The sequence below is a fragment of the Pelodiscus sinensis genome, chromosome 10, assembly GCF_049634645.1.
Source record: "Pelodiscus sinensis isolate JC-2024 chromosome 10, ASM4963464v1, whole genome shotgun sequence".
Lineage (NCBI taxonomy): Eukaryota > Metazoa > Chordata > Testudines > Trionychidae > Pelodiscus > Pelodiscus sinensis.
The window spans coordinates 47,274,331-47,300,710 of record NC_134720.1 but is presented as its reverse complement, the minus strand read 5'-3'; the positions used below and the strand labels follow the sequence as shown (position 1 = coordinate 47,300,710).

Below are 26,380 nucleotides of genomic sequence, written 5' to 3'. Positions count from 1 at the left end.
GGTGGTGGGCTGACTGTTTTGGTGGTGAGAGAAACTAAACCCAACATGCAGGCTGGGAAGGTAAAACCGAGGCTGTGGCTGGTCATGCCGCTGCTGCAAAGCTACGGGGCTCTCGGAGGGCAGAGCAGGTTTTCTGGGAGCGAACAAGGACTCTTCTGCTCTCAGCTGTGGTGCTGCACCCTCTCCTCCCTCCCAGCCTGCTCCCTCTCCCCTGTGCCATGGGCATTCGGATGGGCCCTGTTCATGAGGGCTAACTGGAAAGCCAGCTGGCAGTGCCGGTGAGCTGTAATGAAATTGTCTAAACAGCTGGCGAGGCTGCTACGTCGGAAGGGAAGTATTTAATAAAGCTGAGCTCCTCCCATGGCGATTTGGACTAACGGGGCCAAAATAAACCTCAGCATCAATGAGCAGGACGCCAGTTGGCTGCCCTGAGTTGTGCCCACGGATAGCAGTGCCAAGCACCGCTTATGAAACGTGTGTTTGATGGGAGGTGCCTGCGGAGCTCTTGCAGGCTCACGTGCCCTGTTACATAAGCACGACAGGTTAATGCCAGGGGAGGCGTTGCACGGCAGGAGGAGCCCATCCTGCATCTTTTGAAGTCAGCGGGTCCTTGCAGCCCACCAGCCGACACACGACAGGTGTTCCCTGTAAGCTGGGTGCTTGTGCGGCTGCTCAGAAGAGATTCAGATGCTGTCCGGCTGATTAGCAGAGTCCCCCAGCCGGGGTTTTGTTTCTGCTGATGGTGCACATTCACACATTCCTCGGTGCGCATAAAAATTTATCCCGCACATGGATGGAAAAAATCCACACATGGATGGAAAAGATTAGAGGGAACATTAGTAATGACCCTAGCGCCCTCTAGTTATCCTGTCTTAGAGCTTTGACAGGATTCACTGGGATCTAAGGGTATTTCTACACAGCAAAGTTATTTCAAAATAACTTTCCTGGAGTCTACACAAGCCAACTGCTATTTCTAAATTAATTCGAAATAGCAGAGGGCTTATTTCGAAATTGGTAAACCTCATTCCATGAGGAACAGCGCCAATTTCGAAATTGCTATTTCAAAATAAGCACTGTGTAGAAGCTTATTTCGAAATAGGGGACCTCCAGCCCTTCCCAGGGTGACCTGCTAGCCACCCTGTCCACAAGGTAACTTCTGACCTGATGCCCTGCAGGAACCAGTTCTGGCTGGTCTTAAATGCGATTCAGTGCCCAATCAGTGTGGATGCGCTATTTGGAAATAGCAAAAAGCTATTTTGAAATGCATTTTGTGTGTAGACGCGTTTATTTCAAAATAAGATATTTCGAAATAACACTGTAGTGTAGACATACGCTAAGTCAGCGTTTCTCAAAGTGTGGGGGGTCGCGCCGAATTTACAGAGGGGTCGCAGCTGCTGGCTTCCCTGGGATCCTTGGCACCACTTCCGGGAATTCCGGAAGTACGCTCCCCTCCCACAGCTGCGGAGCGCGGCGCCGGCAGCTTCCCTGCAGCACAGTGACAAGCGTGAGTGGTGGGGCTTTTTTTTTTTTTTTCTGCTTAACAACTTTGGTGTGGGGGGGGGGAGGGCTCACACAAATTCAATTAGCATTTTAGGGGATCACGGTATCAAAAAGTTTGAGAACACCTGCCCTAACTGATCTGCTGAAACCAAGCCAGTGACACATTTTCAGAGTATGAGGGGAGGCAGGATGTTTTACCGGTTGGTGTAGCTCAGTTTAAAGACTAGCCCCATAATCCCAGCATTTATGGAATGCTGCTGAGATGGGTCATGATCAGCATATTGGCAAGTTAACCCCACATGGTAGGAGGCACTTGAAGTTCTGGTGTTCTAATGCCTGTGTTTTGAGAGGAAAGATGGATTTGGGGTTAAGGCAGTGGAGTGCGACTCTGGAGAAATGGATTTAACTCAGAGCTCTGCCATACAGGCCCTACGTGAATTTGATCAAGATGCTTGGTCTCTCTGGGCCTCAGTTCCCCGTATGTAAAATGGGAATATGGTGCTTTCTTCCTTTGTCCTGTCCAGTTATATTGTAAATTCTGCAGGGACTGCCTCCTACTATACCTAGTACTATGGAACTTGCCTGGCAAATGTCAGGAAACTTTTGATCTGGCCCCCTGTAAATAAACCATTTCAGATTTAGCGGGGTGGGGGGGAGGGGGAAGTCAGTAAGGCCCCTCTTTCTGGAGAGGAAAGAATCTAACTACAGGTTGGTTCTTTCTAGTCTGGCATTCTTTGGCCCGGCAACATCTGAGGTCCAGCATGATGTTAGTGAGCTGGATGTCCACTTCTCATGGGTGTGGTCAAGTTTCCTGTGGTCCCATAAAGTTTGTTTGCAGCCTCTCAGTGTTCTGTGCTGTTATTTAGCTCTAATTTACTCCTATGTGTCTTCTAAGACCCCAGTAAGAAGTGGGAGTGTTGGTAATGCTGCTAGATAAGATTGATCTCCTGTCGTCCAGCAAATTCTCTGGTTCGGCACCGGTCAGGTCTCCAGGGTACCAGACTAGAGAGGTTCAGCCTGTAGTTCAGCTTATGCTATTGGTTCCTGGCCACTAAATGCATCCAGTTAGAATCAGCTGTTTGTTCTCCCTCCTGTGGCTATCTTTAGCTGCTTTTCAATCTGTACTTCCAAAAAGCAGACTTCGTTTTGATGAGAGAAAAGCCCCTAGTTTCCTCCTTTTTGTGATGCATTTTCTTGTTGCCAAAAAAAAAAAAAAAAAAAGCATCAGCAAAGGAAACTGGAGGGGGGAGGAAAGAGGGCTGGTCCGTTACTCAGAAAGCCCTTCTGTGGAGAGCAAAGAGAAAGGGGGGGGGGGGGGGGCAGGAACATGGTACTGTATCTAAAATAGCCATCACTGTTTCAAAGGACTGAAAAGCTGCTTTATCTGGGGGCCCAGATGCAGTGGCTTAATATGGAACATGAAGTTGCAAAGAGAGGCCTATGGTCTTGAGCAAGCATGTGACAAGCGCTGCTAAATCTATCGGAGTCACTTGATGAAAAGCCCTCTCTGCAAACACAGGACAATAGAGAAAGTAGTGGGGATGGAGATGGGACTTTCTGCAAGGCTTCTCTACTGCAAAGAGTCATATGATAACATCTGAGCCAATGACCATGCCAGACTCTTCAGCACTGAGTATCTCCTTTGTCTCGCTGGGTTCTAATGGAGCTCTAGTGAAGGGTCTTGTTAACTCAGTGAGGGTTTCTTTCTTTTTTTTTTCTCTTCACTTGCACAGATGAAATCATGCAGCAGGAGATAAGGCCGCTGGTTGCAGTGGATATAATTGAGCAGCTCCACAGGCAGTTTGCCATCCTGTCAGGTAAGGACGGAATTTAAACGTGTATTCTTGGATTCTTTTGGAAACCTGCTGAGATTTGCCACATTGGCTCTTCCTCAGCTTCCCGGCTCTGCACTTCAGCTGCAAGAACCTGTTTAATATTGCCTGTGGGCAGCATGGTTACTATTAAACATTGATGATACCTGGGGTTGTGAAACACCATCTCAAGAGTTCTTGTTTTTTCAGGCAACAGCTCCCTCCCCTCAATCAATGAGTTATTGATTAGATTCAGAAAGTAAGAAACTCAAAATCTCCATACCCATTTCACATGGTGTATTTGAGCTGTTTGGGAGCTTGGTGTGTCCACCCCTTAACTGGTTTTGTTTTAGGGATGATTCACTCATAGGATAAGACAAACACCTTTTCAAATGATGTATGACTATTGTGTTGTTTCTTATGTGCTCCCTCGGTTTGCATGCCACATTACAGAAACCCCAGAAGGATGCGATTCCTGACTCCGAGAGCTAGCTGATCTTTAAATGGTTACTTAGTTATGTAACCAACAATTTAGCATCAATATTTTGGCTACATCAGAGGACCAAAAATTATGGTCTGGGTTCTAGAATTGTCTATGCCATGTACAGGCTGTAGGGGCTTTGGCAAGTCACTTTACCTCTCTGCCTCCGTTCCGTCATTGATGCAATGGGGATTTTACTTCAGTCCCTGAGGTTTAACTCATTCATAACTTTAATGTGCTTTTAAAGCCTCACATTTTAAGGCATTTTCTCTTTCTCCAAACAAAAATTTGCCTTTATGAATGTCCTCAAGGGTCGCAAATAGCATCACAGCAAATTTGTGTCTTTTATTCAAACAACTGCTCTGGTGCTTTGTTGGATTCCTCCAGCTCTGTTCACACCGATCGTATGGTGGCGGGTGTGCACATCAGTGCAAATGCTGAGCAGCCTAATGATCCGGCACTACCTCTCGCACGTCGTAGTGAAACATCACCAATTCTGGCTTCCCGAACTGAGAAAAGTTTAGGGCCCTGTTCTGCAAAGTGCTGAGCAATTCCAGTGAGGGGAATAGAGCAGAGGGCACTCGGCATGAGAATCCGTTTGGGAGTTTCTTGACACAATGCTTTTTGTTGGAAATGCCTATTTGCGAACATTGAAACGTGTTACAAAAATGATTTGGTTTTAGTGGCCCAGTCAAATTACAAATGAGAGAAGCCTTCTTCAACATAGTCAACAGCTCAGTGTTTAGGTCACTCCATGTGGGATGTGGGAGACCTACGTTCAAAGGCTACGCTCTCTTTGATTCAGAGCACGGACTTATGAAATATGGGTTGGGCTAGCGGGACGCGGGGGTGAGGGTAGAGATTTTGGTGAATACTTCAACCACAGGCTATTTTAGGGTGGGTGTCCGCCTGGGTGTTTTATGCAGAATTTAAAAAGATCTTAGTTTTATCTGCAGTGCAGAATGAAAACAAAACTCGGAACTGTTGAAGTGATCACACACTGGAATTCTTGTTTTTCCGACCAGCTTTACTCAGCACCTTGCTGGATCAGGCAGTCCTAAACAATGTGTCCACCAAATCTACTGGGTTTTGGAGTTGGGACTCTGAGGTTTGAGTTCTGATCTTGCTGGATAACCTTGGATATGTCAATCGATGTCTTTGTGGCTCAGTTTCTCCATTTGTAAAATGAAGGCAATGCTAAAGAAGTCAATGGTATTCTTTAAAAAAATCTTTTAATAATCGATAGATGGAAAATGATTACTACAATTACAGTAACGGCGCTAAAAACCACCTGACAAGAAGAATACAGCTACAAGTGGGAAATGCAGGTTGCAGAAATGTTGTACTCCTCAAGGGTAGATGAATTTAGCAAGAGGTTAATGTATTGCAGCCAGATAATTAGAGACGGTCTTGCTATTGAAGTGCTGTGTCTCAGTGCTATTTAGAGCCAGGACTCCCTGGTGCTTGCTGGGTAACGTCCCAAGATGTTCCAGGGGAGGTAGGTGTGTAGCTGTAAGTCCCCGAAGAACAAATCTTGACTCAGGCTCATTGTTCAGGTGCTGCTATGCTTTTGTGCCCAGCCACATTTTCTCCCCAGAGGTGGAAATGCAAGCCCTCGTCTGCTACCTACCACATATGATGGTGAGGCTGCTGGAACGTGATGCCAGGAGGTGGCAACTAGGGGGCTGTGGGGCCTCAGGCAACCTACCCAAACCATCCTAAGCCCAAGGCAGCTCTGGTAGTGCCCCACGGACATCTCTGCATGTGGAGTCAGGTTTCCCTGTGGGAGTAACAATCAGGAGCAAGAAACTGAAGTGGTGGGGCAGCAACGCAGGGCCCTTGTAACCTGTTTCCAAAGCCTCTGCCCCAAGCTCAGTAGCTCAGGGACTTCCTGTGCCCTCTGCTTTCCGCACCCACAGGCAGCTTTGCAGGCAATAAAGCCACCCTCCCAGTCAGCTCTTGCCCAGAGGACAGAGCCCCCTACCCTGGGGATGGAGCAGAGCCATGCAGTAGCCCCCACTGCAGGGCTGGTTGAAGGAGAGCTCTGTTCATGGGTGGACGGTAAAGTAGGCAAGGGAAGGTACAGTCTCCCCAAAACTTCCTACATGCCTGGCTGCTGGGGAGGGCTGGGGCCGGGACTGCAGCACAGCCACCCTGACCCTCCAGGTGGCCAGGAAAGATTGGGTTGTGGGTGGGCGGGGCTTGGTTCCAGGGGCGGAGTCTTGGGTGAAAGGGGTGGGGCTGGGGTTTGCCTCCCCAGCTGGGTCTTCCCCTGCCACCCGTGGTCTTGTTCATCAACCAGCAACTGACTGGCTGTGGACTAGGGATGTGAAAGGTTAGCCAGTGGGGGCGGGAGCAGCTCCCCACCTGCCACAGGCAGGGGGCTGCTCCAGCCCTGTGGGGCCCACCATGGATAGGAGCACTCCAGCCCACCCCCTTTAACCTGTTAACCAATTAAATGGGATTTTACATCCCTACGCTCCAGCTGGCAGGAGAGCAGTGTCTCTGCTTTGGGGAAGGGGGACGCCAGGTATGCAGGCGCGAAGGTTGCCAGGCATCCGATTTTTGACTGGAATGTCCAATCAAAAAGGGACCCTGGTGGTTGTGCTCAGCATCGCTGACCAGGCCAAGTCCTGGTAGCAGGTTCCCTACCTGGCTCAATGGGACTCCCGGAAGCAGTGACATGTCTCCCTTCAGCTCTGAGGCATGGGAGTGTGCAGGGAGGGGGACTCCACATGCTGCCCCTCGTCATGTGGACTGGCTCTGCAGCTCCCATTGGCTGCAATTCCCAGCCAATGGGAGCAGCGGGGGCTGCACCTGCAGGTGGAGGCAGTGCACACGGTGCAGAGCCATCTGGTCGTCCCTATGCCTAGGAGCTGGGGGTCATGTCGCTGCTTCCTGAGAGTCCCCAGAAAAAGCATGCACCCCCTCCTGGAGCCTGCACCCCCTCCTGCACTTCTGCCCTCTCTTCCAGCTTGGAGCCTCTCCCACACACCCTGTAAGCTGGGCACTTGTGTGGCCACTCAGGAGAAATTCCAATGCTGCTCTGCAGATGAGCAGAGCGCCCCCAGCTAGGTTGTGTGTGTCTATGGATGGAGCACATTTGCACATACCTGGGTGCACATACACATTTTATTCTGCACATGGGTGGAAAAGATTAGAGGGAACATTGTCCCAGAGCCTGCATCCCACACCTCAGACCCATCACTGAGTCCCCTTCTGCACCCAAACTCTCTCCTGGAGCCTACACTCTCCCCCCCCTCAACCTGTGTCCAGAGCCCCTTCCCGCACCCAAAACCCCTCATTTCTGGCTCCACCCTGGAATCTGCACCCCCAACCCAGAGCCTGCACCCCAACCTTCTGCCCCAGCCCAGAGCCCCCTCCTGCTTCCTGAACCCCAAATTTCTGGTCCCATCACAGAGCCCACACCCCCAGTTGGAGGCCTAGCCCCCTCGTGCTTTCCAATCCCCGTCCCAGCCTGGTGAAAACGAGAGAGCAAGTGGGGGGTGGAGGGATGGAGTGACCAAGGGTGGGGCCTCAGACAGGACAGCGTAGGGCTGGGGCAAGGGTGTTTGATTCTGTGCGATTAAAACGTTGGCAAACCTACCGTGAACCCAGCTCTGCGACTACAAACTGGTGACCTATTTCAGTGTATGATATACAGTGGGCATGCCTGAGGGCCGGGGGCTGGGAGCTGTCTGGGGGTGACTCAGCCTCTGCAGCTTTTTTTAAGCAATGCTCCACACTGCAGACTTGGGCTTTTGCTCATGATTTCAATGAATGAGCCTTAGCTCGGATCCCCCCTGGGGGACCAGATGGTTTAGAGGGTTGGAGACAACCAGCTGCCCACCCCCGCGCCTTTCCTCCCTACGTTTCCAGTTCAAATCCAGGCCTGCAGTGATTCAAAGCTGTCCCTGTCTGTGGCTTTTCCATATGAATTGCGTTGGGCGGTTTCTGTGTGGCTCCCAGCGTTCATCCCACAACCACAATTGATAACTATCTGCAGGAAGGCCCGGGACTGGGCGGAGACAGAACTGTCTCCTTGGCTCATTCTGGTGTTGCCAGCACCGTTATGTTCCCCCCCTCCCCCCCCCAGTGCCTAACAAACTACACAACGCACGCCCATAAGAAAGGCCAGGCTGGGTCAGACAATTGTCCACCTAGCCCAGTGTCCTGCCTTCTCACAGTGGCCAATGCCAGGTGCCCCAGAGGGATTGAACAGACGCAAGGAATCCGAGTCATCCAGCAGCACAGTCCCCTATTCCCAACTTCCGGCAGACCAGATCCTGAGAGGATCCTCCCTCTTCTCCAACCTAACATTGCCTGCATCTGCGTGCAAGCCTTCACCCACGCAACTCCTGGTGGAAAGGAAGCCCCGGCCCCGCCCCTTCCACCTGAGGCCCGCCCCTGGAGCCAAGCCCCGCCCACCTCCAGCCCGGTTCTTTCTGGCCACCTGGAGGGCCGGGGCTGCAAGGGTGTTGCATTGCCCTATCCTTCCCTGGTGGCTGGGGAAGCTGGGCTGTTGCACTGCAGCCCCAGCTTCCTGGCAGCCAGGAGGACCAGGCTGCTGCGATGCAGCCCCAGCCTTCCCCAGTGTCCATGGAGCCAGGCTGTCATGCCGCGGCCCATGCCTTCCCCGGCAGCTGAGGCACATAGGCAATTTTGAGAAGGCTGTGCCTTCCCTTACCTGATTTACCCACCGCCCATGCACATGCTCCTAGTGCGCCTGCAGCTCCTCCAAGCACCGGCTTGTCCGCTTTTGCAGCAACAGCATAGACGACAGATACTGATCCAGCAACTACAACAGTGAAACTAGTCCAGCCCGCTGCCCTCCTGCCCACGAAGCAGTGACTGCTTGCAGGCTCAGGGCCACGGCTCTGACAAGCCACTCCTAGGCAGTGGGCAGGCACTGGTCTCAGCTCTGCTAACCACACCCTATGGGTCAAGGCCAAGAGTGGGGGCAGAGGCGGTACCCAGGCAGGGTCAACTCTGCTGCCGTTCGCTCAGCCGCTTGGGGAAAAGGCAGGTGCGTTGATCATGTTTGGTGTGGCGGGGCATAACCCCTGGCCAGTAGGCCACATTTGGCTCTTTGTGCAGTTCAGAACCGGCTCACCGAGCTCATGAATCTACTGGTGCCCGTTGTCCCTCTGCTGCAAAGAGCTGTGCTGGGGATCAAGGCTCCACAGGCCCAGCCACGCTGGCAGCTGGTGTTACGTGCTACATCGTGAGCAGCTAAAATCTCAACCGTGTGAACGCGAACCTCGGCAGCTGCCCCCCTCGTTGGTTCCCTTGCACTGCACCTACGGAGGCCACAGGGGGCGGTAGAAGGTGGCAGGAAAGCTGACATCACTGCTCCATGTGCTGCTCCTGGCCTTTAGCAACGGCCTGCTTTAAATGACCCCAAGTCGGCTCTGCAAAGCACAGCCTGCTAGGTGGTCACAGACAGCTCTTTGTTGCCCGCTGCGAGACAACAGCCAATGAAAATGTGGCAGAATCAGGAATGGGAGGGCCACTGGTCCATGCCGTGAGGAACAGGAAGGGAAGCGTTATGAGACGATCTCGCTCCTAGAATGCAGGCTGTGCTCTGGCTAAGTCGGGGACTGCTTCTAATGGAAAGGATCTCTCCAAGGCTGCTAACCTGGCCCCTTGCACAACTAGGCTACATCTAGCCTGGCATGATTTTCCAGTAATGCTTTCAATGGAAAAGTTTTCCGTTAAAACATTTTCGGAAAAGCGCGTCTAGATTGGCACGGACGCTTTTTTGCATAAGCACTTTTTGCGGAAAAGCGTCCGTGGCCAATCTAGACGTGCTTTTGCACAAAAAAGCCCCGATCGCCATTTTCGTGATTGGGGCTTTTTTGCGCAAAATAAATCTCAGCTGTCTACACTGGCCCTTTTGCGCAAAACTTTTGCACAAAAGGGACTTTTGCCCGAACGGGAGCAGCATAGTATTTCCGCAAAAAGCACTGATTTCTTACAGTAGGAAGTCAGTGCTTTTGCAGAAATTCAAGCAGCCAGTGTAGACAGCTGGCAAGTTTTTCCGGAAAAGCGGCTGATTTTCCAGAAAAACTGGCCAGTCTAGACACAGCCCTACTGTACTATATTTGTGTCTGCCTGGTGGCAATTGTGGTGGGATTCTTACATTTTTTTTTCACTTAAAAAAAAAAATAGAGACAGTGGGGGAGGTCCTAAATATACTGGTTAACTGATTAAATAGGATTTTACAGCCTTACTCCTTTTCCCATTGCACTCATTGGGAGTTTTGCCCTTGTCTGCAAGAAGAACAGATCTGGGCTCAATTTTTTCCCCGTATTCGTTTAGAACCATCCCTAAAGAAATGCCCAACCTCTTCCCTAGTCTAAGTATGTCTAGACTGCACTCCCCTGCTGGCAGAGGGATGCAGATGAGGCAGGTCGAAATTGCTAATGAAGCGGGGATTTAAATAAAAACAAGGTATACAGGACCTATCGGAAAAGGCTTTCTTTAGCGAAAGATCAGCCTCTAGACTGCCACTTTTCTCCGATAAAGCTCTGTGATGAAAAAAAGTGGTGGCCATTTTTATGCTAATGAAGTGCGGGATATTTAAATCCCCTCTTCATTAGCAATTTCAACCTGCCTGATCTGCATCCCTCTGCCGGCAGAGGGGTGCAGTCTAGACATACTCTGTCTCCTGTGTAGGGGGCTCAGTTTTTCTCTTCCACTTGACATGCAAAGCTATTTAAAAGGACACTGTTTGAAAGCTGTGATTGAATGTTTTCCAGCACCAATAAATCTGAATAAGTAACAGTGCTTGTGTTCAGATTTCAGTGCCTCTGAAATGAACTTTCATACTCCTCCCTTGTAAAATGTGGGCGTTGGGTCTTATAACGTGCATCCCCCAGGAATGGTGTGCTAAACCAGAAGGGGAAAGCATTTTCGGTCCATTTAATAAAACTAAACCTACAGTAAAAATGTCCAGGCTGATTAGAGGAAGAATACAGTTCAAATATGTCTTACCCAGTTAGCCAGTCTGAGCAAGCAGTGCTTTCTTCTGCATCTTCAGCAGAAATTAATTCTGAGATCCAACTTCATTCCTTTTCTCTTGGGAACATCAGAAAGCGGGAAGGATTTTTAAGCCAGACTATTCAAGAACATCTCCTCTGAGGAAGTGGGCTTTGCCCACAAAAGCTCATGATACTATGCATATATTTTTCTTAGTCTCTAAGGTACCACAGGACGACTCTTTTTCTTTTAAAATTGTTTTTAAAGTTACTGACTAACACAGCTACCCATCTGAGACAAGTCATGGAGGTTTTTTTTTTTTCTTTAACAGCTCTCTAACTCCAATAACTAATGAACATTTTGGAGAAAGGATGTCATCGTTAAAGGTCCACCACACCTGTTTTTCAATCAGTGTGTCCTCATTTTGTTTTTTGAGCAGTTCCACCCATTTTCCCTACCAGAGTGCTGCTTTTCGTTAGTGATAGAGGAACCACCCAGGGCTCGGAATTTCGATATTTGGCTACTTTCAGACTGGAAATCCCCTGAGGTCTGCAGTATTTCCTGCTTCCAAATGCTTTGGTGTACCAATGAATAGCCACCCGCAGGGGGAAAAGATCAGACTTGCCCCAATGTTGCAGACTCCTGTCTCTTGCACTAAAAGAGTCTCTCCAGTACCTGTAGTAGACTCAGGGCTTATGAGATAAATGGATTATCTCTAGTGCCATCTCCAGATCAGTGGTAATTTATAATTAAGAGGGCATCACCTTATAGATTTCTTTGGAAGCAGCAGCCCCTAAAGGTGACACAAACACCAAGAGAGGAGCAGAGTTCAGTAGGAACAATCTTCTTTGTGCAACGTTAGGACTTCTGCTTTTAATTGAGGTCTGATGTGGCACTTTGAAATGCAAATAAAAACCAATCCCGTTCTCGTTCCAGTCAGTCCATCTGCCCACTGAGGCTATGTCTAGACTGCAGGCTTCTTTCGAAAGAGGCTCTTTCGAAAGCATCTTTCGAAAGAGCCTCTTTCGAAAGATCGCGTCTAGACTGCAGGCGGATCTTTCGAAAGAGAAATCCGCTTTTTCGAAAGAGAGCACCCAGTGAGTCTGGATGCTCTCTTTCGAAGATGGCCTCTTTACATTGAAGAACGCCTTCTTTCGAAAGAGGAGCTTTCGAAAGAAGGCGTTCTTCCTCGTGAAATGAGGTTTACCGCCATCGAAAGAAAAGCCGCGTTCTTTCGAAATAATTTCGAAAGAACGCGGCTTGAGTCTGGACGCAGGGGAAGTTTTTTCGGGAAAAGGCTACTTTTCCCAAAAAAAACCCCGAGTCTGGACACGGCCTGAGTGTTACATTTCATCACTCCATATCGGTCTATCCTATTTCTAAGGTGTCTGTCCTCTCCGGGTATGTCTACACTTGAAATACTGACGTGGTGCAACTGCACTACTGTGCTGCTTTAGTGTAGACCAGTGGTTGATTCTCAACCTATTTAACGCTGTAGACTGTGTACGCAGCTCTCTACGTATTCTGTGGTCAGCATCCCCCTCTATCTCTCTGATCTACGCCTCCATCCCTGAGGATGCCATGACATGTGGGTCGCTGTCGTGCGCTTGGACCACAAGCAGTCCACAGGTTGAGACCCACCGATGTAGACTCTACCTACCCCAAAAGAAAAGGTTCTTCTACCTGCCTCCATGGGTGGCAGGTGGCGTAGGCACAGAAGAGCTCTGCTTTCCCAAACTGCCTGACAAGTGCCCATTCATGCTCCGCCTCCCAGCCCTTTCCAGCCTGCTGTTGTCTGCCAGAGGCTGGAGCAGGCAGGCTGGGGGGGGGGGGGGTCTGCATACCACCTACACTGCCCATCCTCCCACCACTGAACGGCCGTTCTTGCTCAAAAAGTCTGAGTTCCCTAGTACACGTTAATGTTAACAAGACTACTTTAACGAGCACAGGGTACACTGGGTGCATGTCAGCAGGTCCACGTGGGCCAATTAGTGTGCAACAGGCAGCTGTGCACTAACATTTGCACCTTTGGCAGTGGGGACGAATGCACCATGTAGCCAAGCCTTTCACCATAGTGCAGTGGTCACCAACCAATAGATGGAAATTTACTGGTAGATCGTGGAGCCTCTGACAGGTGACCCTGACAGGTTTGCCAGGAGGCTATTAAGTGCCGGCACTTCAGATGCCCCTCTCTGCAGTGCCGGTACTTCTCCTCTCCCAAGAGATTCTTGCTTGCTATGCAGGGCACAGGAAGAAGAGGAGGGTGTGCTGATGTCAGGGTGCCCCTCCCCTCCACTCTGTACCCCCATCTCCACGGAGCGGGGGGGGGGGAGGGAAGCGACGGAGGAAAGAGGATAGGGGATAGGGGTGAGCCTGCTTTTGTCCCCTGCACCACCGCTCAGAAGCCACCTGTGGTAAGCAGTGCTCAGCTGGATCCTGCACCCCAAACTGCTGTTCTAGCCCTGAGTCCTCCTGTACCCAAACTCCGTCCCAGAGCCTGCACCTTGAGCCTCCCTGCTGCTCAACTACCTCAGCTCAGAACCTCTCCTATGCTCCAGATCCTTTAGCCCAAAATCATCCCGCTCCCCCGGACCCTAGCCCTCTGCCCCCAACCTGATAAAAGTGAGTGAAGGTGAGGAAGGAAGGAAGGCTGGAGTGAGCAGGGTGGGGCCTTGAAGAAGGGGTGGGAAGGAGGCAGGGCAAGGGGGTTTGGGTTTGAGAGAGAGCCTGGATTGCACTTAAATTAAAAAAGTGATCTCATGCTTAAAAAGGTCGGAGACCACTGCCATAGAGAATAAAAAGGAGACTATTTACAACAGATACTGGAAACAAACCCTGCTAGGCTGCTTAACTAAGGAACCTCTTATGGCCTGTCCCAGGAAAAGAGGCTCTGCCCAAGCCCTGTCCGGGACTCAGTAATATGGAAAAGGGCTGCAGACAGCACTGTAGGGCATTGGTTCAAAGACGAGTGCCACCTAACGAAGCACCTACACCACCTCCTGCAGCAAGGAATTGGGAGTCTCCTACCCTAGAGCTTGAGCTGGCTTTGCTTAGCTTGTGAGATCTGACGGGAGCACAAATTTGCATGGCCAGATTCCTGATTATAAGCCACCAGGGCCGGTCTGACCATAGATGTGAACTAGGTGGTTGCCTAGGGCGCCTGGCTTTCAGGGTGCCAAAAACCCGGCCAATGGGAGGAGCAGGGGAAAAACCTGCAGGTGAACGCTTCCCTGAACGGCTGTTCCCCCCAGCCAGAGTGGGAGGGGGAACGGCTGCGCACAGAGCCTCTTCCTTCCCCTGCCAAGCAGAGCTGGCCATGCAGGGGCTTTAGCATCAGCCCTCCTGCCGCCTCCCCCAAATTATGGAATTTGGGGGGGAGAGAGAGTGCCAAAGTCATAGCTCACCTTGGGCACCAAAACCCTCGGGCCGGCTCTGTGAGCTGCTACCCTCCATTTCCTTCTTTCAAAACAACACTGTCGTTATGGGACCGCAGCAGGCACAGCACTGATAAACTATTTGTGTTTTTATGCCCTTGATTATGAGAGCGCTGCCTTTGTTCCGCTGGTTGTGTCCTCTGTCCGCCTTCAAGTTTGTTGGTGCAGAAACGCTGGCTCTGCTTAGGCGAAAGCAGGCGTGCACCAGAATGGAGGGCCGTTGGTAAGATGCTGTTCCTGACATGCAGATAGATTAATAACGTGCTGTGCAAATAGGCTGCGAAGAGAGAGGGTATCGCTGCCCCCTGTCTGTTTGATCTGTTGTTTTGCATCCTGTAATGATCTGTAATTACGCTGTCAGAAAAGAACCCAGACTGTCAGTTCTCACAATAAATAAGCCTGGTACTAAGTCACGAGTTTCCTAGAGAAAGTGTCACAAAGTGTATTAGCAGAGTTCAGTTTTCTTAGCAAACCTAGGTAAGGGCCCAATCTGCTTCCATTGAAGTCAAATACCAATCCATTTTTCTAGGCCTTGAAGGAGAGAGACCTGGCAAGTTTGTTTATTTTCTTGCTCATCTTTAGCCTATGATTTGGGGGGGATTGGCAGGCAAAAAGGCTAGAGCTGAGTAGTGGGGATATATTTTTTAAAATAGCGGTTTCTTGTTGCCTTGTGCAGACTCTTCTAGTTGTCAAAAAGTGTCCCAATCTGTGATATGAATTCAGAATCTCAAAAGGAACATTGTCAGGTCACGTGTAGCCCCGAATTTAGGATTTGTAATCACACACTTTAAAACCTCAGACCAATGCAAATGTTCCCATGCATGTTTTCACTAAGCTCTGAAAGAAAAGAGTGTTTTAAGCAAGTAAACCTTCTCCCTCCCTGTTTGCAACCCAAACATTGTGCTAGTGGATGAGAAACTGAAACTGACTAGTCCAGGAATAGTGCAGTGTTTGCAAATTAGATTTAAAAATGAGTTCTTTATTTATCAATCTCTGTTTTGTCTAGTTACACAGCGGGGACGTTTGTGTTTTATACATACTGTATGCAAGGCCTGATTTTTCCCACTGCTTTGCACCCTGTTCACTCACCGGTGCCACATCAGTGTTCAAAATACTGTCCCAACCAAATGGCACCTTTTTAAAACTCCATTTGCCCAGTTGTAAATGACACAAGAGGCAAGGTAGGGGAGAATCATATCCAAGATTTAAAACAAAACAAAACTGACAATGTCCCTTTTAATTGAAACACAAACTGACTAATTACCCTTGAATAAAAAGACGCGCTATTTGGAAGGGACCTGACTGCAAAGGCTTTGTTTGACACTAAAGTCTGCAAACCAGCTGTTTGGCAGCATTGCCACTGATCGAGATGCTGCGCTAGAAAGACAGAAAACGAGAATGTCTGTTTGAAGGGCGTCTCCTGGGTGTGAAGATGAGTGTTAGGTGCTCACCATGAGGTATGGAGAACAATACAAACCACCCAGTGTGGCTTACGGATGGTTAAGAAACAATGAAATCGTCTCAGCCTGCTTTCCATTTGGCGAGCACCAAATAATTACCACGCCATTTGGAGAGATGAGGTTACTGAGCTAATATCTTTGGACCCGCTGCTGGTGAGAGAGCTCTACAAGTCTGGAGGAGGATGCAGCACTCTTCAGCAGGCCTGGCCGTCTCTGTATAAGACAATCCAGAAAACCTAAGTGAAGGGATGCAGCAGGCTAGGGTTAATTTTTAGGAAAGTACAAAATGGAAACATCTTCCTTCCACCTTTGCTTGCCGGATGCCTCTGCTGTTGTAATCTCCTGCTCATCACGGAGAACAGGGAACAAGTCTGTGTTGGCAGGGAGATGGGGCAGGCTGATCTACCTCGGGCATCTGTGACGTGGGAGTTGGCACTTTTCCTCTATATTTCTGTTGCCACAGGTTCTAAATCCCAATATAAATCGAGCTCTAGGAATCGTTAGATTTAACAGTGCTGATGGCTCCCGCTCCTCCTGGCAGTATGGGTGCTTCTCTTCCCCCTCCTATGTTCACACTTCAGCATCCCAGTTTTTTTCTTTCCTCTTGCTCTTTCCTCACTCTTGTTCCCTCTAAACTGGGTGCTTGTAGAGTTGCTTAGGAGAGATTCACATGCCACCCCGCTGATTAGCAGAGCACCCATAGCCAGCTTTTGTGTTTTTATGGGTGGTGCACATGCCTTGGTGCACATACATATTTTATTCTGCACATGGATGAAAAAGAGTAGAGGGAACATTGTTCCTCACTCTTTCCTAGTCCAGACCGCAAAGGGAGAAGTCCAGAGAGGGAATTCAGGCACAATGAGAGTGATTGGTTGAGCTGGAAGAAATGGGAGCAGAGGTGTAAATGGGGTGTCAAGATGAAAGACTGAGATGACTGTTATGTGCACCAGCCAAATTTTCTGAGCTCTCACCTAGGTTACTGTGACCCCTTCCTTCCAATCCATTCCAAATGCTTCTGCTAAAGTCACCCTCTCCTGCTCCTTCAAGTGCAGTCACGGCTGCTGAGTAACACAGGTGACATTACATGCAAATTATGTTAACTGCTGATTTGCATATTTGTATATAAGCTGCAAAAGACCGTCAATGTCAGTTTGTTTGACACAGCCTTCCCCAAGCACCGATGAAACCTGGACGCTATGAAGCCAGGGCAGGCAGGAGTGTCGGAGGTGCTGTGGGCCGGGGGCCTGGGATTGCTGGGTGGGTGTTTGCAGTGCTTGAGTCGATGGGTGCTGGAGTGTGTCAGGAGATGCCGTGGTGCCTGGGGGCTGTGGGGGTTGGGCGGGAGTGCTGAGAAAGGCGGGTGCTGTCTGGGAAGAGAGCTGGGCTCTGTCTTTGAGCAGGGTGACAGCTGGAATCTGGTGGCTGGAGTGTCTCTGGAAGACGGGTCTGGGAAGTGCCTGGGGTCCCTCTGAGGGGCAGAGGTTGGGGGTGCAGAAGTCTGGCTGGGGTTCTTTTGGGGACCTGGGTGTGGAGTCACTTTGGGTCTGACTCAGGAGTCAGGGGCTAGTGTTGAGCCTCCTCACTCTCTGCGCTGCTGCTTCTGTCGCTAGCCGCCCTCACCCCCTTGGAACCAGCAGCAGCTGCAGGAGGCAGCCCCACGGCCTGGTGGCCTAAAGCCCGGCACTACCTTGGTGTCGAGTGAGCAACAGGAGGAGCTGCTGCTCCTGCCCATGCACAGCACCTCAGGGCACATGAGCTGGGAGCAGGCGTGACAAGGCTGCCACGTGTGAGCAGCACGTGAGGGCAGCCCAGAACACACTGCATCCAGTGTTCCCCATAAGCTGGACGCTTGTGCAGTCACTCAACTGATTAGCAAGGCAGCCGCCACTAGATTTTTTTTATTTCTACTGGTGGTGCGCCTGCCTCAGTGCACATAAAATTATTCTGCACGTGGCTGGAAAAAAAATCCACACACGGATGGGAAAGATGAGAGAGAACCTGTTAGTCCTGGCTGCACTCAGTACAAGGGTGAGAGAAGAGCCGCAGCAGCATGAGCACGGATGAGGCTTCATAGCTCTGCTCTTGCTCTTTGTTTGCCCAGCCCGGAACAGATTCTGCCCTCACCCCAGCCGTGCAAAGGGCTTAAAGGTTCCATAAGGAACAGGGGGAGAAGTCCCGTTGGTGCATGTGCAGTTGGAATCATCCCTAAGCCATTCCCCCTCTCGAGCTCCAGCCATCAGAATAGCCCAGAAGCCAGATGGCATAAAAGCAGCTAAAGTAGGCCTGGGCAAAATATGGCCTGCGGGTCGAATCCAGCCCACCAAGCCACCAGATCCAGCCTGCAGATGCTGCAGGGAGCCCCAGGCAGGCTCCCCGCTTGCCTCGCTCCACCCGCATGCCACTCAGAAACACGGCTGTGGGGCGCTTTCACTTTAAAAACTGAGCCGAGGGTGCGGGGGGTGGGAAAGCTTTAGGAGCAGCTCCTGCCCTCAGCACAATCCCACTGGCTGGCTTCTGGCCAGAAACTGGCCAGTCGGAGCTGCCTGTTTCAATAACAGGCAGCCACGAAGCACAAGGGGCTCCTACTTATTCACAGAGCACATTGCTGCAGCTTGTGTACGTACGGGGGTGGGGCAGGCAGGGAGGCTGATTCAAGAATGGGCTGCTGGTAGGTAAGTCTCCTGGCCAGAGCCTGCCTCTGGCACCCCAACCCCTCGTCCACTTACTCCACATACCCAAATCCTCTGCCCTCCTCCTGCACTCATACCCCATCCTAGATCCAGCACCCCAGTCCTCTGCCCCAGATCACAGTCCCCTCCTGTCCTAGCTCACAACCCAAACCCCTGCACTACCTGCTGTACCCCAATTCCCTGCCCTAGGTCACAATCCCACCCCCTGCTCCCCAGTCCAGTGCCCCAAGTCACAACTGCCTCCTTCACCCAAACTCCCTCCCTTACCCCAAGCTCCCTTCTGCACCCAATCTCCATCCCAGACCCTGCACCTTCTCCATTAATATCTTGGAAGAGCACGGCCCTCGACCACTTTCCAAATTCTTGGAGTGGCCCCCCATCAAAAATGATTGCCCACCCCTGTGCTAAAGGCCACTTTTGCTCCTCTCTCTTCGGCCATGTCTATCTGCACTGCACTTCCTGCAAGTGCAGCACAGAATTGAACACCATGTGGAGTCACTCTAGATTGACCCTGGTGTAAAGCTAGGTCTAGACTGCAGGCTTCTTTCGGAAGGAGCTTTTTTTGGAAGAGATCTTCCGAAAAAACTTCTTCCGAAGGAGAGCGTCCTCACTGCAAAAGTGCATCGAGAAAGCGATCTGTCTTTTTGAAAGAGAGCGTCCAGACTGAGTGGATGCTCTGTCGCAATTAAGCTGTAATTACTATGGACGGAGTGGCCACCAGGGTACCTGTGCTTTCTCCTCTTTCCTCTTCTTCCGAAAGAACTCCCTCTTCCTCATCCACACACGCCTTTTTCCGAAAGAGCTCTTTCACAAAAGGCTTCTACCTCATAGAATGAGGATTACCAATGCTGGAAAAACCCCTCTGTTCTTCCAATTTTCTTGCGGAAGAACCAATTGTGTTGTGGACGTTTCTGAAGTTTTGTCAGAAAACTGGCCGTTTTTCCCACAAAACTCTCTAATGGAGAGGTACCCTAGGTGATACTAGAACAAAATAATGGAAGATGCTGTGTACCTCATCCACAGAACGTACGTGCTCTTCTGTGGCCGAATTCCACAGACGTACTCAGGCTTTGGCCAATAGATCTTCAGTGGAAATTTCTGCCTCAGTAAGCTAAGGCTGCCAATTTTGGTTGGGTGTATTTCGGAAGGTTCCATCACATGACATAAACTGCAATTAAAGACTTATTCTTTAATTCCTGGCGATGCCAGGACAATCCTGGAGGGTTGAGAACTGTAGATCTGACCCATGACTTTTCCCGTAGATTTTTAATTCATCTCCTCGGCCCTCCTAGTTCCTTCAGGCAGTGGGGCCTTGGAGATGGGAGAAGGTGGCCCAGTATCTCCTGGCAGGGCTGGCTTTAGGCCGATTCCACCGATTCCCCCGAATAGGTCCCCACGCCTAAGAGGGACCCACGCTGGCTGCTCCCCTCCCACAGCTCTGTGGCGTGTTGTGGGAGGGGGCATTGGCCCTGGAGAAGGAGCGTGGCGGCTTTCCTGGATTTAAAGGGGCTATGACTCTTTTTTTGTGTGTGGTGGGTTTTTTTTTTTTTTTTTTCTTAACAAAAAATCCTGGCTGCCTTAGGGCCCCGCACTTCCTAAGGCCGGCCCTGTATCCTAGACTCCTGACCGGACAACAGAGGACCACCTGGAACAAATGTAAGTGAGTGGTGTTGCCACCCACCCTGTCCCCCAGGATGCAGTGATGTTTATTCAAACTTGCATGGAGCAACCCTCCCCCATCATGCCATAGGAGGGGCGAGGATGGGATTCAGGGAGGGGCACTGCGACCGGGTGCATGGGGCTATAATACCACTCAAATGTGGGGCAGCTGCTCTGATCATCTAGGCCCACTCCTTTGTACAATTCTGGTTGTGCCCTGTCTCCTGGGCCAATTCCATTCACGTAAGCAATTGAAAAGCCTTCCCCGTGAAGGGCTGCCGTTGGCCTGTTCAGAATCTGCAGAAATTAGCATAAAAATGTGAATACTGCAGCAAGGCCCAGTTTATTTAAAAAATAATTGACAGTCCCGGCACGGCACGCTGGCTGGAAATCCTCTGCCAGAAACAGAGCAGCACTTTCCAAGCTCCTCTTGTGGGGAATGCGAGTCCCTCCCCTGTCATTAGCTTGTTAAATAAACTGACAGCAGCATTTTTCCTTGTAATCCATCTCCTTAGAAGCTGTTGCCAATTCTGATCTGGGCAAGGCTGCGACAGACCTCTTCTCATGTGTCTCCTCCATTGGGGGTTGCCAGATGGTTTCTGAAAAAATACAAAAATAAAAGGATCCCGAGAGCTGTTAAGCGCAAAAAAAAAAAAAAAAGTGTCCCCTTTAAGAAACGCTTTTGAGGCTTTTTGGCCCCAATGGGCTGCCAGCGGCCACACGCCATCTTCCCTCCCTGCGCCAGGCCGGACAGCGCCCCTGCAGAACCTGGTAAGCACCCAGGATTTTTGCCTCCTGGCTGGGAAAAAATCAGAAAATACCAGACATTTTAGGTGTCCAGTATTTTATGAATTTTTTCACCAGACAGGAGGCAAAAATACCAGACTGGCCGGTTCAATATCAGCCAGCTGGCAACCCTACCCCAGTCATTCTAATATAGGGCTGGTATCCTGAGTTTTCCAGCATAATAATAATACTTAGCATTGTCTGAGCTCAACTCTGCCCTCGTGTCGATCCAGGAATCTCACTGATTTCAGGGATGGGCTGGAACCGAGTGTAGATTTCAACTTTCCTCTTTCTCCATGTATTGCCAAATCCACACATTCTCCAAACACTCCTGTGCACCAGGAAGTGGTCTCATCCCCATTGCAGAGAAAAGGAGATGCTTGGTGTGTCCAGAGAGTTGGCATCCAAGTCATTTTCAGATGCCAGGAGTTCATGGCTCTTAGTCCTCTGCTCAGACTGCTAGGTCCCATCGCTGTCTCCTGAGATGGCTTTATGATGGGTCTTGTCCCCATCTCAGAAGCATGGATGACCTCTCCAGGCAATGGGCCAAATGCCTTTGCCTCCTCAGTTCTGCTTTTGCCCACTTTGAAGCTGATTTAACTGGATTTCCTTTATGCAGAGGAATCCCCTGCTCACACAGACCTTGTTACCTTACCTCTGTCTCCACACACCCCCAGCACAGGCGAGGAGAAAATAATGTTGGCTTGATTGCCCATTCACTGCACAGCTGACCAGCTCTTTCTGGGGCAGGTTAGGGCTTGTCTACACTGGGAAATTAACCAGAATAGCTACTGCACTTTCAATTCACATCCTACCTTAATCCAGAATACCTTTCCAGAGTACTGAACCACCCTTGAGCAGCTGTGGGGCTGAAACAGAGCTGAGTGGGGAGGATGGTACACAGAGATTTGGGGGAGGGGGTTGCAGGGAGGACACCTGAGGTTTTGCAATGAGCTACAGAAACGATGAAGTGTGTGATTCCCAGTGGTGTTACCCATCTTACTCACAAGATGTCACTACATAGTCTCTCTTCAACTAAGCACCTGGTGGTTTGATGCGCATCAGCCTCATAAGCAAGCCCAGGAACAAAATCTGGATCGGTGCAGGTTGCAGCTGGGAAATTTTTGATTAGTTTTGGATGGGGTCGTATTCCAGCCCGCTGCTGACTGCTGAGAGATTGGATGTGATGGAAACGGCCGGGAATTGGGGACTGCCATCAGCCAGGGTTAATGTGAAGACAGTGGCCTATATAAGTAGTTCAATGCAGCCCTGATAATAATCACTTTTTCTTGCTGTCTGGCTGAGATCCTGTTTAATATCTGTGGGACTGTATCCTCTCCTGGCAGGAAGTGTCTACTGGATGAGTTAATACAGTAGGTGTTTTTTTCCATCTGTAACTAAAATGGTCCTATGCATTAGAAGGGAGCAAAAAGGGGTCAACATTTCAAAATGTCCTAACAAAGCCCCCCCCTCCCATCTCCCTTTGCCAGGCATCATGACTGAAAAGCTGCTTTTATTCAGAACCCCAGGAGATTTAGCTGGGGAGATCATTTGTCACGCTGTCTGGAGCAGCGTTCCCTCTCATTTTTTCCATCCATATGCACATGTTATGTGCACCCACATATGTGCCGTTGTGTGCTGCCAATGGAAACAAAAAACCTAGCTCTGATATATATTTTTTAAAAGTTACCATATGGATAATTACTCCCGCAGGACAGATTGTGCATTTTAAAACTCACTACTCAAAGAATTAACCATAAGCGCAAGAGAAATAAAAATGATGAAAGGCATAGATCAGTCAAAACACCCAGATAACACACTTTAAAACAGCACACTTTGAAAAAATAAAATTAGAGAGCACAATCCCCGCTTAGGCAGATCTCTCCCTGGCTTGGGGACATAGGAAGGAGAGTGGCAGGGTTTAACCCTTTATTGGGTTTGCAGCTGGGACCAAAAAGTAGATTTTATCGAGGTGGGCAGAGGGAGGGGAGAGATTCACTAAAGAGGAAGGGATTACTTTAAGACCCTTAGCTGCAGTTATAGGATGGGACACTTGCAGTAAAAACCCGTAACATTCTCCCTCCCTTATTTAGCACCATCCTGTTGGTCTATACATTTACTTACCCTCCTATTCCAAACCGGCTGAAGTCAATGGCAAAAATCCCATTCATTTCAATGGGTTTGGGATTACTTCATTATTCATCAGCACAGCAACAGAGTTGCTAAGGCAGGAACCTGATTTGGGGACTGAACTGGGGGTTTGTGCTTTGCACAGCGGTCACCACTAGGCCCATCAGAAGAGTAAAGCCTGGCTGTGAAGTTGCGCTCCCGTGTTACTTGTGGCTTAATTCGCCGCGGAGCTAAGTCATGTAACAGGAGAACCGGAACCATCCAGACTTCCCCAAAGTTTGGTGGGGAGGCTGGATCCTGGATTTGGATTAGCCCATCTTAGAGACAGGGGCTAGGCATGGTGGCATGTGGAGTGTGTGTGTGTGTGTGTGTGTGTGTGTGTGTGTGTGTGTGTGTGTGTGTGTGTGTGTGTATTTGGATCAGCCCATCTTAGAGACGGGGGCTAGGCATGGTGGCAAGTGGCACGTACAGTGGAGCAGTTCTGCCTGGGTAGAGCAGTCAATAAAGGGATGGACAGAGAGGAAGTAGAGCGTGTGGATGAGTTTAAAACATGCTGCTTTGAGTATTTTTGTGAATGAAAGCCCCAAGTTTGGTTTGCTCCTGGAGTTCTGTTTTAAATATTATTAAATACTAGAAGATTTACCCACTTGGGGCCAGGTGAGAAGCGCCTCTCCACGTCCGCTGCAGCTCCAGCAGGCAGTCGGGAGACAGGGGCATGTTTCCCTGGATGGGGTAGGTCCAGGTTCATTTGCCCCCTGAACTCCCCAGCCCGAGTGAGGAACGCAGCAAACTGTGCTCTTTCCCCTCACTTCCTGATGAAGGGGAACAGCCAGCAAAGTTCCTGTATGAATTGGGGGGAAGCTTTGGCCCCCTCCTCCCTAAGAGCACCTGGGGGGTTGGAAAGCTCAAGGCTGAGGCAGTCCTAAGGGGGAGTACCCCCAGCCAGCTCCTTTTACCTATCTGGTGATTCTGTCTTTGTTCTGTGTGGTTTGATGAGAAGCAATCCCATTCCAGGCACATCCCATTTTCATGGCATAGCCAAACTCTTACCTTGCTTTAAAGTTATGATAAGAGGAAGCTGTATACCAAATTTGGAGGTCCTAGCTCTTACCATTTAGGAGGAGTTCTTGAACAAACAGATGAACAGACAGACACACAGACAGGCAAACTCTCAAATATATAGTAGTTTTAGGCCCTAGTCAGGTTCAGCATCCTTACGCTGTTATGCTAGGTGTGGCTCAAATACATAAAGAGGAATGGTCTCTGCCCCAAAGAACTTACTGTCACCAGCCAGGACTGCAAGTATCTGTGAGATCACTTGAAGCAGAGGCAGAGAGGTAAAGTGACTTGACCGAGGTCACAATGCTGTTTACTGGCAGAGCTAGAAACAGAATCCAAGAGCCAGATTCTAAGTTAGTGTAAAAGGAGTTGCATTGATTTATACAAACTGAGAATATGACCCAAGGTCTTGTTTGTCCTGGCCTGGAGACTTATCCACTGGATCATACGACTTTTGAGTGAGGAACATGCTAACTTGTCATGACAGGCTCTGCATTGGTCAGTCCTCTCTGTTCTCAGGATGTTTCTAACCTCTTGAAAACTTCCTCTCGTTGGCAGGAGGCAGAGGGAAGGACGGGGCACCCATTATAACTTTCCCAGAGTACGCCGGCTTCAGCGACATACCAGACGAGGATTTTCTGAATGTCGTGACATATTTAACCAGCATTCCCAGGTGAGCCACTGCATGAAGCCCTGCCGTTTCATTTCATGAGTAGGTCCCTGCTTTACGTCGTGTTCGCTGTTTTAGAACTTCCCAGTTGGGTTTCAGTCCAGTGGCCCTTTGGAACCAGGGCCTGTAATCATCCAGCATGGAATTCAGCTCAGGGCAAAAGTCCAGCTCTGTAGTTTACAGATAAGGAACTAGGGCACAAAGAGACAATGTGACGTGGGAGGTCACTCTGCAAGCAGGGACTTGAACTCAGGTCTGCCATGGCTTAGGGTAATGGTCTGTCCAGTGGACCGTGCTCTCCTCTCTCTATGCTATGTAAGTATGTATGCTGGACATGTGCAGACAGGGGAGCCACAGCCATGCTGGGCCCCTGGATAAAGGGGGGCAGCTACATGCACAAGGAAGGGGCGGAGCCTCAAGTAGAAGGGGCGGAGCCTCAGGTAGAAGGGGTGGGGCCAGAGGCAGCCAGCCCTCAATAGCTTTTGGAGCATGCTGTGTCAGCCTCAGACCCCGCAGCTCTTAGCGCTTCCCAGAGCCTACCACATGGCACTCCAGTGTCAATTTAAAGGGCTCAGAGCTCTGAGTGGCCCCTTTAAACCCCACCATAAGCAGGACTGTGTGCAGAGCTGGGAATCCTCTTCTGTTATCAGGTGCTGCTGTTCTTATTAGCAGGAAACCTGGGGTTGGGGGAGAGCCCCAGGAATCTCTTTCAGGCACCAGCCCCTCCCATGGCAGATCTGCGGCTCGAAAAAGCCCCCAGCGCAACAGTCACTGAAGAGGGGAACAGTGTTCTCCTGAACTGTGTTCCCCTCGATCTGTGTCCCACTGTCACTGTGCAGCTGCTCCCTGTATTGCGAGCCTGTAGCAAGTAAGCAAAGGCCAGGGGTCCTCCCTGGTGCAGCCTGAAAGCATGGAGATTTCTTCCCTCAGAGGCAGGGTAGGGGGAGAGGGGCTGCTGGCCATGGTGAAAAATCCTCACCTCGTGTTGAGAGCAAAGCTTGGGATGGCTTTTCTTGACCATTGTCTTGACCTTTGGCGATGACAACCTCCATGCCTCAGTTTCCCCATTTGCAAAATGGCAGTAATAGTACTTACCTACCCGCTGGGGTGTAAGCAAGGCCTGATTTCTGCGAGCAGCTTTGAGAGCAACAGTCAGAAAGTGGCAAAAAATAATATAAACCTGCCATTGGCTCTTCACTGTTCAGAGCCGAGGGGGGGGGGGGGGATGTGGTGACCAAGACCCTCTAATACTCCTGGAGGAGAATTCCCAAGCTTGGATTGAAGGAATCTTCATTTGCTAAATCAGTGCTGGATATGTATCATGTTTATTTAAAATCTCAGCAAAGCTGGCTTGTCAGAGGAGATAAAGAACCCATCTGTGTGAGGCAAACTCAACAAGCCCCTCAAAGGTATGAGAGCTCTGTATTACAGGACTGACCCTGTAGGAGGCGGGTGAGGCTTTTCACAAAATCAAACCAAAATCCTGCTTAGATCCTAGTTGGCTTTGAACTACTCAGACGTAAACTAGAATTTTGAGATGTGGTTCAAGAAAGTGGCAGATCATTAGCTGGGGTAATTTGTCATGTCTCCCTTGACTCCAGTGGGACTCCAACAGCTATGATAGATAAGCCTAAGGATCCAGTAACAGAACATCAGCTGGAGTAATCTTAGTAATAGCTGATGAGCCTTTGACACCACCACGGTCAAACAAAAAACGGT

The 26,380-nt window shown here is 50.0% G+C and overlaps 1 protein-coding gene across 6 annotated transcripts in view; it reads left to right on the top strand.

Moving 5' to 3' along the window:
• The window catches only part of MCF2L2 (MCF.2 cell line derived transforming sequence-like 2), a 316,634-nt gene that overhangs the window by 63,139 nt on the left and 227,115 nt on the right, over positions 1-26,380 (top strand). For all 6 annotated transcript variants that reach the window (XM_075938056.1, XM_075938058.1, XM_075938055.1 and 3 more), the window contains exons 2-3: positions 3,234-3,317; positions 24,550-24,664. In XM_075938056.1, coding sequence (XP_075794171.1) covers positions 3,234-3,317; positions 24,550-24,664 — 199 coding nt within the window. The remainder of the gene's footprint in view (positions 1-3,233; positions 3,318-24,549; positions 24,665-26,380) is intronic.